General features: G+C 37.1%; 2 protein-coding genes across 3 annotated transcripts in view; one reads left to right on the top strand and one right to left on the bottom strand.

Annotated features, from left to right (window-relative positions):
* The window catches only part of LOC140333781 (catechol O-methyltransferase-like), a 36,654-nt gene extending 35,348 nt beyond the window's left edge, over nucleotides 1-1,306 (bottom strand). The window contains exon 1 of the mRNA XM_072415678.1: nucleotides 1,093-1,306. The gene's annotated coding sequence lies outside the window, so the exon portion shown is untranslated. The remainder of the gene's footprint in view (nucleotides 1-1,092) is intronic.
* TXNRD2 (thioredoxin reductase 2) overlaps nucleotides 1,232-20,684 on the top strand; it is a 51,350-nt gene continuing 31,897 nt past the window's right edge. For both annotated transcript variants that reach the window (XM_072415675.1, XM_072415676.1), the window contains exons 1-8: nucleotides 1,232-1,377; nucleotides 3,372-3,440; nucleotides 5,059-5,115; nucleotides 7,400-7,544; nucleotides 9,290-9,364; nucleotides 11,200-11,278; nucleotides 13,694-13,756; nucleotides 14,824-14,894. In XM_072415675.1, coding sequence (XP_072271776.1) covers nucleotides 1,305-1,377; nucleotides 3,372-3,440; nucleotides 5,059-5,115; nucleotides 7,400-7,544; nucleotides 9,290-9,364; nucleotides 11,200-11,278; nucleotides 13,694-13,756; nucleotides 14,824-14,894 — 632 coding nt within the window. In that variant the 5' untranslated portion in view covers nucleotides 1,232-1,304. The remainder of the gene's footprint in view (nucleotides 1,378-3,371; nucleotides 3,441-5,058; nucleotides 5,116-7,399; nucleotides 7,545-9,289; nucleotides 9,365-11,199; nucleotides 11,279-13,693; nucleotides 13,757-14,823; nucleotides 14,895-20,684) is intronic.

The raw sequence follows: 20,684 nt of genomic DNA, 5'->3' as shown, positions 1-20,684 counted from the left end.
ATTTACCACATAATCCTACATATATATTCCCCACACTGTTGTTAGGAATGGTAGAAAAATCATAACAAATATCCAATACATAAGCAGCCTGCGCCTTTATGCAATTCTTCAAAGACATCATTATGTGTTTTTTACACCCTGCCAGTAATTTCCTATGTTTTAATAAACCTCACCTTTTCATGAGGTGGTCATATATTACACAACATAAACTCGGCAGCATTAGTTATACATCACATGTTTATATTATTCAGCTATGTATTGTTATAATAACAATATTAACATAAATATTAGTCCATGTATTTTACAATAATAATAATAATAATAATATGTTAGTCTATGTATCGTATAATACAATAGAGATAACATAACTCAGCATTCAATTATACATCACGTTTATATTGTTAGGGTATTATAGTTATAATAACAATAAAAAAATAAATATTAGTCTATGTATTGTACAACAATAATAATAATAATTACATAAATATTAGTCTATGTATTGTACAACAATAATAATATTAATAACAAATATTAGTCTATGTATCGTATAATAATAAATATAACAACAACACAGATAAACTCAGCATTCAGTTATACATCACATGTTTACATTAGGCTATGTATAGTTATAATAATAATAATAATAACATAAATATTAGTCTATGTATTGTACAATAATAGTAATAATAATAACATAAATGTTAGTCTATGTATCATATAATAACACAGATAACATAAACTCAGCATTCAGTTATGCATCACATGCTTATATTATTAGGCTATGTAAAGGTATAATAATAATATTTACAATACTACAGATAACATAAACTCAGCATTCAGTCATACATCACATGTTTATATTATTAGGCTATGTATAGGTATATTAATATTAATACCAAACTCAGCATTCAGTCATACATCACATGTTTATATTATTAGGCTATGTATAGGTATATTAATATTAATACCAATATTACAGATAACATAAACTCAGTCATACATCACATGTTTATATTATATAGGTATAATCATAATAACAATGATAACATAACACATAACATGCAGGCGCTGCACGGCCCATGCTGTACTCACATGTCAGGCGGGAGCCTGGGTCTGCTTGCAGTCACGTGACCTCAGCTGGGACCCGATATCTATAGAACACACATAACACCCGGCTATTTTATATAAACTGACATTCATACAGGCTCGGTGACAATGGTGGGCCGGATACACCCGGTTGGGCGTATAAGTGTCAGTGTTTGGTGACAGGCACACAGCGGGCAGCCCGTGGGGTCCTGGCACACATGGCGTCCCTGTGGCGGTGCTGTGCGGGAAGACGGCTGCCCATAGCACTGAGGTGTAGCCGGGGACTGGCAGGTATGCAGTGCAGGGGGGAAAGGGGGCTCACAGGCGCCTTGTCTATATATGAAGTGTCAGGGCATGCTGGTGCTTGTAGTTCCATTGGCGCTGTTTATACCAGTAATACACTACGAATGGTGCTGTGAATAATGGAGATAGAATAAAAGGCTGCTTTTATTCCTGTCAGGTCCCTCCTGGTTATATCTGCCAGTGTTGGGGTCACTATTCAGGTGGTGACAGGGTGACCTCTCTCTGTTATTGCTGCCTGCCATGTAATGCTGCCATTCCCAGCCAGGATTCCTCAGGAGGTGCTGGGGGTTTCCCTGACCTGTGTCTGACCTCCCATCTGATGGTCACTTCTGGTTCCAATGCCTATTGGTGGAGGCGCCATTAATGGTGTATTGTAGCTGTAGGGTGGCGCTCTGACCACTAATTGGGACATTTATCCCACTGCCTGCAATTAAATTCTCTGAGATTCAACGAGTGATCCAATGACAGACAATACAGTTTATTGCCGAGGAGTCACTTGGATCAGTTCTGTCTTCATTGGCTTATGATACTCCTAACGCCATTTCTTCTTTATTTATTTTTTTAAACCCGAGGGGTTAATTCCCTGCACCTTCTCTACTAATGACACAACAGGAAGTGAGGAGAAATATCTTCAATGCTAAGGAGGTCTGCTGTTATTAACCACTAAATCTATGCACACGTGTCAGATTATTGTCGCATAAAACACAATTAACGAACGTTAACAAAGAACGACATAATATCCCCTGATTGTGTACATACAGCAACAATGTGACAATCACAAAGCTCAGCAGGCTGCAGGTGTGAGGTTTATAGATCACACAACCACCAGAATGAATCTGTTCATTACACCCAAAAATCATTGCAGATCATCAGATTTTAATGTCCACGGCTGCTTTTTCAGCAACTGATGAACTAATTTTCTGTCTATAATTGTTCACTATGAACAACAAAAATCTAACGTGTGCATAGCTAAAGATAAATGTCCTGACTGAAAGATTTACTTTATTTGTGTTCTGAAATTCTGGATTTGGTAGTTGTAATGACAAATAAAGAAAGTGAACATCATTGACCAAGGGACACATAAATCAAAACCAGAGGGGGTCTAAAATTTCTACCCTGTCAGAAACAAACCTGACAGATGCTCCAATACTTCCCATTCTGCACCCAAAACAATAAATAGTTGTGGCATGAATTGGGCTTTAAAGAAATCTAAACCAATGAAGAGAAGTTTAATATATTGCATCGTACCAGTCCTTAAATATATCAGCGGCATTTGTTTCCTTTTTTCAGGCTTCTTTCCACTTAGTTATCAACAGTTGATCCTGCCAGTAACACACTTCCTGTTTTAGGATGGCAACACTCCTCATGCTGTATCTATGGAGCAATGAGGGCCACAGAACACCCCGCTCATCTGTTTAATATAGGACGGCATTGTTCTGTAGTTCTAAGAAGTAAACTGGGCTGTGACACAGAAAGTTGGACAGACTGAAATTCTGGCAGGAATAATAAATATTTATTTGCACATGTTAACGCTTTCAATGGTATAGTTAGTAAACTAAAGGGGAGCAAGTAAGAGGAGTTCTATGTTGGGGTTAAATAAACATTAACTATTGAGAAGTGACACTAGGCTGGAATTTCTGAGGACATATTACTGAGCAGATGAACCATAACTGGTTATAGACTATGAGAGGAGATTTCCTATTTTATCTGACACCTGGACAGGAAGTGAAGGACAATCTCCCTCATGGGGACACAGATGGAAATTCCAGCACCCTGCATTACATTTCCCCAGCATCTGGATCCATTCTCCAACCGAGAGTAGACCAATACTGCATACATTGCATATGTTGAAGCCAGTATACATATAGGAAAAGGGGAAATTCTGCTACCAAAATTGATATCACCTAGCATATGTGTGATGGTAGAAATCAATACCACTGCACAGTCTGGTGATTTTCATTGCTTTGATTTTTGTCTTACAGCTCTACGTTATGATTATGATTTGCTGGTGATTGGTGGAGGCTCTGGAGGTTTGGCATGTGCCAAAGAAGGTAAGATTCTCATCTAAATACCTGAATGATACATTTATCTTCTGTTTGAAATATATTTGATTATTGGGGGGTGATTGTTATTTGTTGCCCGAGATGAACAATCGTTCTCATCTTGGGCAAAATTTAGCAGGTGTACAGTGGTCCTCCACCCTTGTTTATTGATGATCAACCAAGCAGAGACAACTTTTGTTTCCTACAGAGGTGAACACAACAGGGTGCCAGTCACAACTCAACATGGTGAAGCTCCTCCCCTTTTGTCTTTACTGCCACGGCATCCCAGGAGGCTTCTGGCTGCTCCTTCTGCGCATGCCTGAGATCGGCTTCTTCCTACATGAAAAAAAATGCAGAACTCATGCATGCGCAGTGAGATTGGCACTCATTTACACCAGGCTACGTCACCTGATCTTGTGCCTGCACAGTGCGAGATGGGGTGACGTAGGTAAAAGATGGATGAAGATAGCCAGGTCTGATGCTTCCTGGACAAAACCAGATTCCAGGATGGTGCGGGATCCAATCCAAGAAAGCTCCAGAGGGATCTGTTCTGCTTTAGGAGAATAATTAGACAGGTGAGCATATTTTATGGACACACCTGTACCTTTCTGCAATAAAACCCTGCTACATCACAGATTGTTAGTGGAACTTTAGTTAGGCTTATAGATGTAATGGACTTAGACAAGTTCCCTCCTCTTCTTCTCTCTAACCGAATTCTGTGTATGAGGAGCTCTTTCTGAGAGCTGTGTATGTTACTTAGCTTTGATTTCACAGACTACTGCAGTGTGCATTTTCACCTAGAGACAAAAGTGTTTTAAAAGCATTTTCAAGCTTTAGTCACAAATCACAACATGCTGGAGCCCAGGATTATACAGAGATCAAAGGGAGTGTGACTTGAAAGAACAACAGGACTGAATGACAAAGAAAGCCATGAGGAGAGTCTATCCTTCGGCTATCCACCAATCACAGAACTCTTCTTGCTCCATTCCCCTGGATACACACTGCAACCTGATTATTATTTTATCTGTATTAAAGAGCAGATCGAGGTTCAAAGTACAAGAATACATCTGTGCTTAAAATGAAGTACAGGTTCCCCCGCCTGTTTATTGTACCTAAAAGTAGACCTAAGGCTCCTTGACTCTCCATGGTGCTCAGCATTGTGTTTATCTGTTTTATCCCAAGTGCCCCTTCTGCAGTGTGTGGATGTAATGATAGAAATGAATTGGATCATTGTGTCGTTTAGGGCCTTTGTTAATAGGCTTTTCCTCACTTTAATTCTTATACAAGCCTTTAGGAATACAAATCACACATGAAGCAGGTCAGGAAAAGGTCAACTGCAAGTTCAATTCAGATGTTGATGAGTTCTGAATGATATTAAAACTAATGCTATCAACACAAAAGCCCATCAACACAGCTGTATGATTCAGTCATTATTCTTTGCAACCTATACTTGATGTAAGGAGTTTTGTACATGTACTGAATATGGTTTTATTCCTACATTATACTGAATGATGTTATACACAGTCCACATTTTTCTTGCCATTCGGCCCCTCTGTCTACATTTTCTTTTTTCAGCCAAAACCTGCACAGTTCATTTCATGGCTTTGTGTTATATCTTCATTTTCAGCTGCCCAACACGGAATCAGAGTTGCTGTGTTTGATTATGTGGAGCCATCCCCCCAAGGTATGACTATGTGGTAAATATGTATCACATGTTTTCAGATGATTAAAGTAAGCCGTCTGGTTTTCAAGTTTTTTTCTCAATTAGAACAGTCTGTGTAATAGAAAATGACTGGCTGTGAACAAATTTAGCAAAGCTGGACAAATTGCATTCACCATGGCAACTGAAAAAAGCATCCTAATGTCCTGGGCATCATGTACAAAAGCTTGCCACGCAGACCTACAAGTCAGACTGGCTACCTGCCACTTGGTTTATTTAGCTGCTGTCATGTTCTGCTAGTGAATGTGATAAAGTGCTGTGCATATGAACTCTTGGGGTGAGAGCTGCATATGCTTTTGCTGGCTCCTAAACTTTTGGAACTACCTTTTTGGATTTTGAAAACATTTTTTCAAGCCTGAGAAACATCATCATAATGACTACATTGTTTCCTAGTAAATCTGCTAAGACATACAGTCCCTGATTTTTTAAAGCTCTCCACAGCACGAGAGAATACACTTTTATTAATACACTTTTAGGATGATCCAGTAAACCTGGAATGGATTTTTTAAAGTAATTTGTATTCTTATAATCCTGGACCAGATCCATTTCAGGTTTGCTGGATCACTCCGCTTCATTGATGAAAGCGTATCCTTTCCAGCCCTGGAGAGCTTTTCTAAATCAGGCCTACTGTGTATTCTGAGCAGGAGCAGTAAACCACTAAACTAGTGTGTAGTGTTGCAAAGCAGGAAGCAAACCTGAGTAAATATTTATGTTCCACTGATAAATCATGATTTGTAGTGTACAGGGCCTAAGATCCTTACCCTGCTCTAACACGGCTGAATCCTGAACATCCAATCACCAAGTACAGACTCACGTGGGAGGAAAGTATGTTACATGCTTACCATACCAAAAAGAATTTCTGAAAACTGTGGCTGTAAAAAATTTCAGGAGCAAAGGGAACATGAATATGCACTTTTGGTGGAGTCCCCATTAAAGTTACCATGTTGCTTTGCACTGCATGAACAAAGCACTTGTTTGCTTTAAACACTGTATAAAAAAGTACATCTGTAGCAGATACCAACTCAAAGAAACGTAGTCCTAAAACAATGATAAACCTCTGAACATTGGGGTTTGTCTGTGTTACATCTCTAAGCACTAAGGTACCAAATGATGTGTGTGCATATAAACATACCAGCTGTACTGCACATCACATGTCAGGTAACATAAACAGCTTGTCCATAGCAATGAAATAAATCATAGAAAGAAACCTTAGCATGACACTAAGTAGACAAATGAAAAAGACTTTGTGCCCTGCTAATCCCCCTAAAAAACAGTTCATACCTGTCAAATCTGCCACCACTCAGCAATATCAACTTACAAAGCATACACATAAGAATACTCATGTTTTGTGACTCTTAGTGTTAACTGAGTCAGTGGAGATTTGTACAGTCACATGGGGCAAATTAAGATTCTTATCCATGACTGGAAAATAAGTATATATGTGTCTGCCTATGGTGTAGCTTTCCCAAGGTTTGCAGGAAATTTGAGAGATTCTTATGACAGCAGCTTACATTTCTAAGAAACATAAGAGTAATGGCCTAGCTTACCTTGGTTGCTTTAGCTTCTCAGGAACATACTGCAATTCTTACTCCAACTTACTTTCAGTAGGAAAGAACACGCTTGATTTGCTTTGAGTCTTATCAAATCTCTAACAAGTAAATCTAAAAAATAAAAGATAAACTATGAAGTTTATTCATAAACAATGATTTAGGAATTTTGTTAAGTTAAAGTGTTTGATTGAATGTTCTGTGTGAACGGAGGTGGACAAATATTTTTTAATGTATTTGAAGGGTTTTAAATTGACATAATAAAAAGTGCAGATAAATTTCTTTTATAGTTGGTGTCAATCTCAATTTATCCACTAGGCGGTGCTCTATTCGTTTTTTCCCCACATTAAACACAACTGTATTTTGTTGTAAATAGAAAGTAACACACCACCACCTAGTGGACATATTTGAGAATGACATGTATCTGTATTTTCGCCCATGTCTACCTAAAACCATTAAAGCACATTCACACGTTTCTAATACATTTTTAATCTGCTCATCTCCTTCACACAGAAGGATAAAACAAGCACTTTTGTAAAAAAAAGTTTTGTGAATTGCTTATAAATATATCATTAACTATTTTGTCTTTGTTTTGTGAAAGTATTCCACATGTACAGCTGCCTAAACTTGAATGCATTGATAGCTGAATAAAATATGCGGTTGATAACATATGCACCAGTAATCTTTCAAATATTTCTTAGGCACGAAATGGGGAATTGGAGGGACATGTGTCAATGTTGGCTGCATTCCCAAAAAACTGATGCACCAGGCAGCCCTGCTGGGAGGTGCCCTGAAAGATGCCCCACACTACGGCTGGCATATTCCTCATGTAGCACAGCACAGCTGGTAATGTGTTCGTCCTTACTTTTCACTCTTATGATGATGCTTTAAACATACTGACACTACATAGGAGGCATTACGTGTCTGCACTGTCACAATGCACATTTACATCCACTTTACTATTAAACACTCTTATATATGTACTCCTCCTATGGAGCAGTGTACTTTTTACAATTTAAATATAAAAATATTAGCCAAGGTGAGAAGGGGGGCAAAAAGTTACATTGGTATTGGTTAATTTATAATACATCATATTAAAATTTACCATGTGTGGTTTCTTTATGTAATGTCACCTGCCATATAAAAAAAATAATAAGGACCATTTCAGACCCGCCTTTGACCATAGTGTTCATTGCAGTGCAGCATACAACTTGGCACTATGTATGGGTTGTTTCTGCAGAATACACACATGTATCAGTGGAAGCATCTGAGCCACAATATTATCCAATTTTCATGAGATATATGGAGGGAGGGTGTTGTTGACCTAACACTGGAAATCACTTTGTGGGTAGAGATATGGCAGGATGAACAAGACTTCCAAGTTAAAGCAAAATCAGGTTCATATGGTGACTTATAAATGTATAGTAATCTTTGGGCATTTGGTAGTGATTTTCTTTTATACCTTGAAAGATCCTTTAAACTTTTGTAAACATTTTACAGTGTCTTCTTGAAATTTGGTAACCCTATACTTAAAGTTGAAGGGAAGTTCAGAACACAGAAATAAGTTTTGGAGCTGATGCCCTAGGACACATGCTATTTCAAATCGTGTTATATGGCTCCCCCATGTGTGTAAAGTATTTCATTACATCATAGCCTGTCTAAATCTTTATATATAAAATTGTGTGTGCGTGTATGTTTCACCATCACTGGAAAACGCATGGAGACCTTGATTGCCATACATACTCAACCAAAATTGCCATACATATGACTGAGACTCATGTGAGTGCACCAGTCTTATTTGTAGAGTGCTGTGCTATATGTAAGAGCTATATTTGGATGTGTGTATGTCATCACTAGGAAACACATCAACACATTTCAACCAAACTTGCTAGACATAAGACTCAGACTCATGTGAGTGCTCCGCTGTTCTTTGTACAGCTCTGTGGTATATGTCAGAGGTATATTTGCATGTATGTATGTGAAAGTATTGCTCAGTGACAGTGTGCCTTTTGCTTATATTTTTACATACTTTTTTTTGGACTCTTTTACAAATTTCTGGCCTGTAATAATACCTTCCAGAAACAAGGCAGAGTGTAATTAAAGGCAAAAAAAATAAACAACACCGTAGACAAAAAAAAATCCCTATAGCTTTATTTGATTCCTTTTCCTGTATAATATAAGATTGAAAAAATAAATACCCAGGCAACACCGGGTTATCAGCTAGTTATGTATAAAGACACCAAGTGACCCATTTAAAAAAGCAGCAGATTCACTATGTTGCTGCTTTTCAGTATATTCTTCTGTTTACATCTAATTATCACAGCACAATCTAACATCCTAATAGTTGGACAGTTTTCAACTTATTTCTTCTCACCTCTAAAATGTCACTATAAGGACTAAATCAATGCTTTCAATGCTAGTATCGCAAAGTATGTGAACATATTGACTAAAACTTTACATAAAAGTCATAAAAATATTTTTTTTTTATTTTGATAACAGTAAAAATAATATGTAAATGCACTAAACATCTCTTTTAATTTGCCCATGTCTGTGAGAGTGTTTTAAAATTATTTATTCTTGCCTTAATTCAGGTCAACAATGGCACATGCTGTTCAGAATTATGTGAAATCATTAAATTGGGGACACAGAGTACAACTTCAAGACAAGTATGTAATTTTAAAACTGCAAATCCTATTTTTTAAAAATAGGGGTGCTGATTACCATGGGGCCATTGTGTATTTATTTATCATAAACCCAGTTATTTGTTTAAAGTCTTCTCCCTTGCTGCAAACTATCTTTTGATTGTGTTTAAGTATCTAACCCTTTTCCCCATTTTCTCTTTTACTTTCACTACTTAACCTTCTCTTCTTTACATTATAATTCTCGAATGTTGGCTGGATAACATTCCTGGATCTTTTAACCCACCAAACCCTCTACATTTAATAGAGGACAGATCTTTTACTTGTCCACGGACACATTTTCATAACCAGTGTTACTATTTAGATATTTAAGACTATTACGATTTTGCAAACAAATATGTATAATGATCCTAATGTTTTCTATTTTGTTGCTTGTATTCAATAGCTTTATGCATCTGTTTTTGCTATTGGCCTTTCAATACAAATCGTTTAAAATAAATAAACACAGTTATTGGAATTCTAATGGAAGGGCTAGTGGATTCAAAATCAGTATTCTCCCCAGAAATTTTAAAAAATTATTTTAATTAACAACCAACATATCAAGAACAGACATTTAAAATGCAATGCATTAAAGTGCATCAAGTAAAACCACAACAGGTTACAAAAAAAGTATAACATTCAATTAACTAACAACATATTAACCAAACACATGGTCTGTAGTACTTTATTTAGTACAAAGAAAAAGCATTGTTGAATGCAGAATAAACAATATCTTGACAGGTTGGGAGTGTGCAGATGGGGTTTCCCTCTAGTTCCAGTGGACACTTGCGTTGGGTACTTTTGTAGGGCAGCAGGACTCACTGTGCCTGATTTATTAAAGCTCTCCAAGGCTGGAGAGGATACACTTTTATCAGTGAAGCTGGGTGATCCAGCAAACCAGGAATGGATTTATTTTCAAGCAAATTTGTTTTCAATATATCCATTTCAGGTTTGCTGGATCATTCAGCTTCACATATGAAAGTGTATCCTCTCCATCCTTGAAGAGCTTTAATAAATCAGGGCCAGTGTGTGAACTGGGGCTAAGGGGCTGTGTATTGGTCTCCATTGTCAACGCCAGGTATTCTGCTAAGAAACAAAATTGGTCTTAATAGAACCAGGTACATCCAAAACTTTTCATTCGGTGATCTAGGTAAGCTATTAGGTCTTCCATTCACCTTATGTCTTTTACTTTGTTAAACCATTGTTGGAGGGACGGGGAGGTAGATAGTTTCCACATAGCTGGGATACAGGCCTTGGTGTCGTTCAGAATGTGACAGGACAGTGAGCTCCAATACCACTGTTTAGACATTTTGGAAACATGGAGATGAGATAATTCTGGCTTGTCCGGATAGAGATGTCAGTGAGTTTTAAAGTAATTGCCTGATACCTCTTCCTAGTTCCCAGAATTTTTTGTAAGATGATTGGGTAGAAGCTGTAGGTGGGTGTTCAAAAAGTGTGTGGTGCAACATATGACACATTTAGAGCTTCTAGTTGTTTCCATAGGAATCCAGTAACCCCTATAATTCTGTCAGCTTTCTACTGCGCCCTATACTTTGTTTCAACTTTCATATGTTCACCCTCTTTGTATGTTCCACTTTTCCATCATCTTTGTATTATGCCCTAATGTCCACTGCCCCTGTATTGCATCACATTTTCTGTAACCACCCAAAAACAGCCAGGGGGGGTTACTGAAAAGTGCTGGGTGGTGCAGAATTATTCCTAGTGTTCTCCCCAGCCCCTACTAATATCAGATTAGCATGTTAGATCCTGACTGTACATTTCATTGTTGTTTGTGATGCTCTACTATCTTCTGTTTATAACAGGAAGGTTAAGTATTTTAACCTGAAGGCCAGCTTTGTTGATGAGCATACAGTACGTGGATTAACTAGCACTGGAAAAGAGGTTTGTTATCTTAAGAGATAGCAATGTTTTTTGTGGTTTTATGTGTAAAGCTACGTACACACTTCCAATTATTATCGTTGGAAAACGAACGACGAACGATCCTGCACGATATCTACGAACGATCGTATAGCACCGATCCTGCACATAGAGATAACGACACGATCGTTCGTAGATATTGTACACACAATAGATACGATCGTTTAAGAGATAGAGGAACTATGTGCACGACAGGAAAGTGAACGAACGTTCGTTCATTACGCATGCTCTGAACATGGACGATCAACGAACGACCGTACACACGAACGATGTTCAACGATCGTCGTCCAATCCGATCCGCCGGTCCGGTCGTTCGTTTCCAGCGACTTTCCTCGTTCGTCGGCGTCGTTGGTTACTTTTTTACGAATGATTTTTTGCCCAATCGATCGTTCGTCGTTCGATTGGAACGATAAAAATTGGAAGTGTGTACGCACCTTAATGTATCTTAGGTCATCAGATTGTCACTATTAACCAACAACTACTATATAGAGATCCCATGATATATGTACTGTCCAAGCTTGAAGTAAGGCTTCAGGCTCAGGCTCATCGCTTGTATGTAAAAATAAATAAATAAATGGTAAATAATACTATTTTTTGATAAATGCAGGGTTTTTGGAGCCCATCAGCTTTTTCAAGGAATTTAATAACTGAACAATTAGCATATGAAGTGCATATTCACCATCCTTCGTAGCCTTTGGACAGTTAAATCTCTCTTTCAATAGATTTTTATTCAAGTAGGGGAAAAAAATCACGGGTTCAACAAGAACAACTCAAATACAGATTGACAGACCAGCAAACTTTATATAACAGTACATGCAATATAAACCATGTGTCTGCATATTGCAAAATACAGGTTTATGGGTACAACACAGAATGAACCGGGGAAGGGGTGTTAAAGGGGGAAATGGTAATATGGAGGAGAAGAAGAGGAAGTCTACATCAGGGGGGGAACAGTACTGAAGCAGTGTTCTATCCATGGATTCCAGGCAAGTTTAAGCATGAGGAGTGTCCTTGAGAGTGCATGTGAGCTTGTCATTGACCATTATCCAGTTTAGTTTTATTATCGTCAACAAGGAGAGGGAGATAGAGGATGATTCTTAGGCCTTGGCCAGTGTAATTCTGGCTGCTAACAGTAAAAAATTACAAATGTTCCTAGGATATTTCTGTAGGCGTCAGTCCTGTTTTGTCTATTTATAGATGGAGTATGAGAAGTATGCTGACATTTGAATTAAAATGGTTGGAAATTGGTTAGAAAGTTACCAACGAATTAAAGGTCAGACCTACAGGGAAAACTATATACTAGCGTTTCTGGTTTGAAATAATTCCCAATTCACTTTAGCCCTCATCAGAAAATTGCATTATATGTGGTTGTTTTTGTTTGTGATTAGATAGTCCATGCTGCAGGTGGTCAGAAGTATTTAACAGCCCCACTGTCCTTAATGGAGGAGTTATTTGAAAACCAAAAGGCTCCTAAACTTTACTTGTTCTCTCTTTTGTCCTAAGGCAGAAGGACACCTGCTTCATTCCACTAATATTCACAATAACAGTCCAGCCTGTCTATTAACACCTCATACCACTTTGAGTAGGGTACTAGTTCTGGGTACTTATTTTCCACTTAGCTTATTCTGCTCTCCCCTGCACGCTCCCCATGGTCAGTTTTATTAGCCAATCTGGGCTGCTGGCAGCCTAACCCCACTTATTGCAGATTTCTGCCACTTTTAGTTCTCACCAGGACAGGACATGAATGTAAATTCCCTGGATTCCCTAGAGCCCAGGATAGTAAAGTAAACAAGACATGAAGTCAATTCACTTCTGTATCCAAAACTATAAAAAAAAGTTTTTAACTTGACATACAAGATGCCACTGGAATTGAGAAGAATCAGGTGCTGGGCATAACAACGTCACTTTTGGGTGCTTGCACTCATTCTCAGTTGTGTTCCAGAATACCTAAAAAAAATGAAAACTGTGTTGCTGTGTAAGATTTTCACTTTCTCATCTTGAGATCCCTTCTCTTTATATGACAACGCCCCTCAGATTTCCAGAGTCCTAGTAATTTTTTTCATACCTTGGACACATTAGCTATGTGCAAACACCTATGAATGGCTTTTAGTTAACCAAGAATAAAATAACCACAAGTTTGCCTTAAGGAGTGAGAGCCTATGAATGCTTTGATGGTATGGTTCAGGAATGAGCTTTGTCTCATCTAATAGGCTGTTCAGTGAGTGGATATCACTTTATGTAAGGTATGTTAATAGATATTATTTGCCCTGTGTGATGACTACACAATTTTTCAGCACTGTAAACATTGTTATCGCTGGAATCTTTTGACAATATATGTCAGCAGGGTTCTTAACACCTTTCTTTCTGTTTTTCTGACAGACAATAGTGACTGCAAACAACATTGTTCTGGCTACAGGAGGGAGGCCAAAATATCCTACAAGTGTAAGAAAAATCATTCATCCATTCTAGTATGCAAGCTCCAGAAACTCCATTTACCACTGCAACTGCTGCAAAATTAATTTAAATATCCCCTGAATCCCCCTTGATTATGATATAGACACTATTTTTCAATATTTATTTGGATTGGGTATTGTGTGCTCAAGCATCAGAAAATCTGTATAATTCTTTACACAGATGATTATGCATTTGTTTTATTTTTTCAAGTTATATCTAAAGCATGCAATATTTTATTATGTTATGTAATGAAACCCCCAAAAACACTCAAAATACTGGTGTTATATATAGTTGTATTAACATTTTTCTCATAGTACCTATGAAGAAAATGGTGAACAATCTGAATAGATGGCAAAAAACTAGGAGATTGCCTAGCAATGCGGTGTATGTAAAGCACACCCACACTGTTGCATACAGGTATTCAGAAGAATGTACTTGGGCTCATTCACACTATCCATGTTACAGTATCACACATCACAGCAATGTGTAATGCAATTAGTATGATTTTGAATGCCTCTAAATAATGTTCAGAATGCACCTGATTTGTAGTGCATCACAATGCAGGATTTGTGTTGCATTGTGATGCCAAAAATGCAACAAAACCCAGGTTTGTTTGTATTGATGCATTAAGGCGGGTTAAAACACACTGGCTTGGTTTATTGGCGTGCCTAGTGCTGCTTCCCACAATACACCTCAACAGGAAAACATGTGCCTTGCATCACATTGCAGTCAGGTATTTATGTGTCCTTATTCTCAACCATGAAAATGTCCACTTCCAGTATGTATTTACCATATAATGCAGCACTGCTCTTCTGAACTTGGATGTATATGAGCCATAAATTGACAATACAAAAGTAAGTTTTAATAAAACATCTCTTCATAAAATTTACATCTATTCTGCATTGGTAGCAAACTTAAACAAGAAACCAGAACATAACTTGTGAAATGGCTATGAACATCTCTGTCCCAGCTAATTTATTATATTTATGGTTTTCAGTTTTGATCTAAGTGATCTTTTAATCTCTTAACCCTATGCATCTTTGTGCAACTGACAGGTTCCCGGGGCAATAGAACATTGTATCACAAGCGATGATCTGTTTTGGCTGAAAGAATCTCCAGGGAAAACGTATGTAATTTGCCAAGTGAAATCCTGTGTTGTCCCAGATGGCGGAGAGAACATACCTTTTCTATTTTTTTTCATTTCTAAGCCCCATCAAAAAAGTCCTAAGTTTCTGGTATGGGTAAAATAGGCACCCTTTTCACACGTTCGCAATGCTTAGTACTTGATTGACTTGTTGTAGGTTTGAGCATTGGTATATAGCAGTTGGGTTGGGAGTTCCCATACAATAGTAACTTAATGGTAAAGTTGAAATTTGCATAGAAACTTCAAAGGCTTCTGATGGTGCTTTTAATGTAATAGGAAAAGTATGATCTATTATATTATGCTGCCTCTGTCAGTAAGCAATATTAATTTTGTGTTTTTTATCATCGTGCAAATTTAATTGTGGATCAAAGTAAATTTTAAGATGCACAATACCAGAATTGCAATATGAAACAATGTAGTGCATTTTTTTTGTGCATTCACTGTCTGTAAGGGTTTTCTGATGTGCTTAGAAGAGCTAAAAAAGCTTATGGTTTACATTGTGGATAGTAACATATTATATATCTGCAAATACCAAACTTGTATTGTCACACTGTTTGACACCACTTTTGTGCCTAATAATAATAATGTGTGTCTGAAACATAACTACTAAAAGTGAAAATCAGATTTGTTGCTGCCTTATTCACTGGGTTCTAATCTACCACTCCATTAGTGTTTTTGGCCAGATTTAGTTTTAAAACCCTGCATGGGCTCCTAAACAGGTGTGTGCACTAAGAGGTTATATTTATTCTTTCAATATTGACACAAGTAAAAATTGGGCCTTCTTAGACAGAAACAATACTCCAACTCCAAACATATATCCCCAACTTTTAGTAATGATACAAAGGTATCTTGTTACACTAATTTAAGCACATTACTGAACATTTTCCCATTTAGGGGTTTAAAAAGACAGAGTGAGCCAGTCTGGGTCTAGCAGATCAAATAATACTATAAGATGTGTGTTGGTTTCAAATCAGCTCTATCCGTTTTCATGCTTGATAAATGGATTCCCTCTTATTTAGTAAGTAAATAAGGTCATTATCTAGCAAAAATGTGTCAGAATATTTACACTGCTTGCAAGCATGTTCTTAGAACTGTTATTATTATACTTACATCCCAGGCTTTCTCCTTGTAGTTCATACATTCCATTTGTAATGTTTATTTTTTGTCAGTGATAGAAATCCTTTTTTTATCAGTTGCCATAGTATTATATTGCCAGTAGATGGCAGTATGAGTTAGTTTATTGGTATGTACTGAAACCAACATTCAAAAGGAGTGACATGGCCTTACATTCAATGATCATGTGCAAAAGTGTCACTTCATGACAGTACTTTATACTTCACCTAAACACATGCATATTACACATACATTAGAAAATTGTTCTTGTTTAGTGTACAGAGCTCACATTGTGCGTGTTTGTCTTTTAATAAATATGAATACACACAAGGTCATCTTTATGTTTTTTTTACAGGTAGTTGGGAAAATCTAAAATATTGAACAATTTTTTTGGAGCATCTTGAAATTTCATAAAAGTTATCTTGGCATGTGACTAAAATGAGCTCAAGCTAAAAACCCATACTCTGCAACTGAGGCCCATAGCAGACTAGCAATTGCTAACAGCAAATAGACAGCAAGAAGATTGCTAAAAACAACTTACCTGCTTCTATAGCATTGCTCCCATGCTGGCTAAAATATTGTGGAATCCTTTTATGACTCTTCGCAATCCTGTTTGTAGTGGCAACTCTTAGTGGTGTGGTGAGGGTGTTAAACTGTGTAGCACAAAATGCATGTGTCTCCTAGCTCAAAAATCTGAAACATTTAGGTTTAGAATAGATTTTGCACCAATGCCCAACCAGACTCACATTAGTATGGCACCACTAGCTATCCATAGCAGATTCCTAGTGCTGTAACACAAAAGGTAAAGCATTTTAAAGCATAAAGCATGTTGGATTTGAAATGTTGATGAGGCATTCCTGCTTCCATTCTGTAAAACCACCAAAATTGCATTCAAATTCATTTTGATATGTTTCTAAATCATTGCCATAGGTAGGTGTTGAATAATAAAATTTGAAACATGCATGTAAATACGTTTGTATGCAGTATACTGTAGTTTTATTATTCCCATGCAGACTAAACACAACTGTAACATGCAGCTTGTAATGTTTTGGTTAAAATGAGAGTAAATTGGTGGATTTTGAAAACAGCTTTGCAGCTCAAGACACTGAAAAATACATAGTCATAGGGTAACAATATTTAAAAAAAAAAGAAAATCCAGTCTGGTCACACATCTGTGTGTCTATTAGATCAGTCAATCAGGATTGTCTGCAACATCTAAAAGTGTACATGAACCTTGCATTTACATATGATCAGTGGTTTTTAGTATCTGTATGTGCCTTAAATACATGCAGTTTTCTTTATCCTTATTCCTTAAAATTCTACTAGTAAAGACATTTACATTTTTTTACAATATGGCATTCTTTATCATATACCTATTTTTACATTAAGCTTTTCTGTTTTCTCCATTTTTTCAGCGTTCAGTGTTAGGCACAATGTGCAAGTTTTTTAAAGAAAGGTTAATTTTCCTGTTGGCCTCTTGTTGAGGCTTTACCTTCATTACCAAGTTTCCATGTAATCAATCTATTCTGTACCTGTGGCATCTCAGTGCTAGACTGTTTACCGTAGGACAGGAGCCTGTGGCTGTTCCTCAAGTTTTAAAATGCGACATTTGTCCTACAAGCTCCACTTAGGGTTTTTACATGTTTACAATGTGTCAGCGTCCTCAGAAATTCTCCTGGCATGATTAATGTGAGGAAGCTGCTTAAAAAAACCTGTATCCTTCTAATACATATCTGCAAAAATGCTGCTTTTGTCCAGTTACTGTTAATGCAAGTCGTAACAGTGTAATAGAGGAGTCTAATGTTTACATGTTGCATTCCAGAGCCTTAGTCAAAATAAGCCTTGAGGGTCTACTGTAGCATTTCTGTACATTATCAGCCTCTATTTCAACAGCTGGAAGAGAGCTGCCCAAATGGAGTTTGAAACTTGACGCATTGATCTGAGAAATAGATACATGTGTGTGTTCTGGACCCATGTATCGGAGAGTGCACTTCTCTGCTTTCACATTCTGTACAAAAAAATACCCACTTTTCAACAATATCACAAAAAAAAGAAAAATTCTTCACAGCTGACTTTGGTGCTGTTCACAGAATATATGACAGATTACAGTTACTCAGATAGCTTAATGAATATTTTCTTCTAACATTGTGAAAGTATAGAATATATAGTGTACACATTCTTCTGTGACAGCAGAACTGAGCAGAATTATGGTTTAATTTTTTGGCAAATCCCTTTATACCATCTCTGCTTTTAATTGTTTGAGCAGCTAGAAGGCTGTTACAAAAACAGACCCGGAATCTTCTTTAAAAGTCATTAAATATATTTTGTTGAGACTTGTAACTGGCTATTATTTGTTGGGTGTTTTTAGATTTCAGATATGATATGCAGCAGACATTTTCATGTGATTGTGATTATGTTATTTCTTTAATCAGTGCCAGAGTTAGAACCATAAGTCACAGGGCCTGCCACAAATTTGTGCCCCCCCCCCTTATATTGCACAGAAAAAAAAGACTTTTCTGAGTCTTTCATAGCTATTCTAAATCACACAATCTGGCTGGTCAGATGTCCAAGAGGGTCACAAATCAGAATTTCTGCTTTGTAATAAGAATGTTTTTATTAGGAAGAACTATAAGTCTTACATGCCATGTTCTCAAATTAGGAATAATCTGCATCAATCTTGTCCCCTTTACCTGAACCATGCACATATAAAAAGCTACAGTTAGTTTAGGTATTTGTTACAATACAAAATGAAATACATTAAAGTGCACCTAATGGAGGTGCCAGAAATGGCTTTTAAATGGCATTATGAAAGGCAGCACAGGGGCCAATTGAGATCCTCACATGGGCTGTTAGTTTACACATGGACAAATGGACACATGGTAAGCAGCATGTTGGGGGTATGGTTGGTTGTTATGGTAGGTAAAACGGTGCTCACATATGTGCCTACAGTCTGTGGTTTGCTGTTTGCTTGCCTACATTCAATGTTTGAAGATCAATGTATTGTTATGAGTTAGATTTTCAAAACTTTATGTTAACAATATTACATTTTGAATCTACAATCAGCAAGAAAATGTTACTTTTTTCCCCTCTGTGGATTCATAGGCATTTTTTATGAAGATTACTACTATTGATATATATAGATATAATATTCATAAGTACTATTTGTAACTATTTTACTTGCTCTATATATAACATAGCTGTACAAATAATTTTGTACAGATTTATCTACAATACAAATATAATTTATATAGAGAATAAATCAATAATAAACTGTTTTCATGTTCACCCTGTTATTAGTCCCGTTTTCCAATAACTAACTTTCCCCTAGTTCACTTTCAGGTGACTGCAACAAGCCTTTGACGGTTGAGCTCCTACTAAGTTATGTAAATCCAGGTCTGATCACCTGAACCCTGCTGGGATATCAGATAAACCCAGCTGTACAATGCTTGGGCAGTTGTAAGCCTGAGCTTCACTTGTTGTATTCCAGACAATTACCCCAGGCACATTCCTGTCACCTGTAGCTCACGGAATCTGCCATCCAACTTTGGCCCCAGCAGCTTCTCCAGCCTTGTTCGCTAAAGTATAATGCTTGTTTTCTTAAAAGGGAATTATATTATTAGTAGCTAGAGGGATTACAAGTGACGTTAAAATCAGGTTTTTGCGCATTATCTTGAAACCTCCCATAGGTGCAGAGATCACCTATGATGAGGCCACCCACATTTCATGTCTCTGATGGCTGATACCTAACTAAACACCCCAGAAATGAGGGATGTTTGAAAGCTTTTCACAGTATTTAAACAAAGACTTGCAGCAGAAGGGAGGGGATGGTTTATGGTTGTGCAAACATGTTGGTTAGAGTGAAATGTGTTGTATGTTTTTTGCAAGTGCCCATTAATGTGAGAGCAGTAATTAAAATGATAGGCAGCAAACAAACACTTCATGCCTCTCTTGTAAATTGTAAAGCCTTATCTTTGTTTGGAACATGCAGCAATCATGGCTAAAACAATTATGCAAAGATGTAACGCACTGAACGGGATTTCCAGTTTAAAAGAAAAGCCCCCCGTTTATAGTATTTACATAGGGATCCTCCAAGCACATTTTTGTCAATGTTACAGGAAGCTATCAATTACCACACCTCCTTGACATGACATGACTTATATACTGTAACTCAATCTACTCTGCAATGTAAACAGCAGGGTGATAAATATATCACTGATTATTTAAAAATGAGGCAATATGAGCATTTTGACTTTTTTTGTTTTTTTTTGTAGGACTGACAACCAGGGCACAGTGCATGTCCTGAAGAAGAGCTCAAACTAAAACTATTTTTGGTTGTGGATAAAGTAGTAAAAAAAAAAAATAAGAACCTTGGTCAGGTTTTTACTGCTGATAAAAAAAAATATTCCCCCTTGCTATTAACATTGACAGTATAGCACAAGTTCCTAGTTAATGTACAGCGCTGCATAGTATGTTGGTGCTATATAAATCCTTATTAATAATTATAATAATACCAAAGTCCAGTGGACCACTTTTGTCAAACAAGTCATTAAGATTCCTGTGGCTATGTGGCAGTCACATAGAAGTTCCTGTACATATGAATATAATGGGACTGGTATCAAGTAACTTTGATAAGCAATGGTGGCAGAAGCGTTTGTTGTT

This window comes from Pyxicephalus adspersus, chromosome 6, assembly GCF_032062135.1.
Source record: "Pyxicephalus adspersus chromosome 6, UCB_Pads_2.0, whole genome shotgun sequence".
NCBI classification, from domain to species: Eukaryota; Metazoa; Chordata; class Amphibia; order Anura; family Pyxicephalidae; genus Pyxicephalus; species Pyxicephalus adspersus.
Note: the sequence above shows the minus strand (reverse complement) of the source record. Positions and strands in the feature narration are given on the sequence as shown.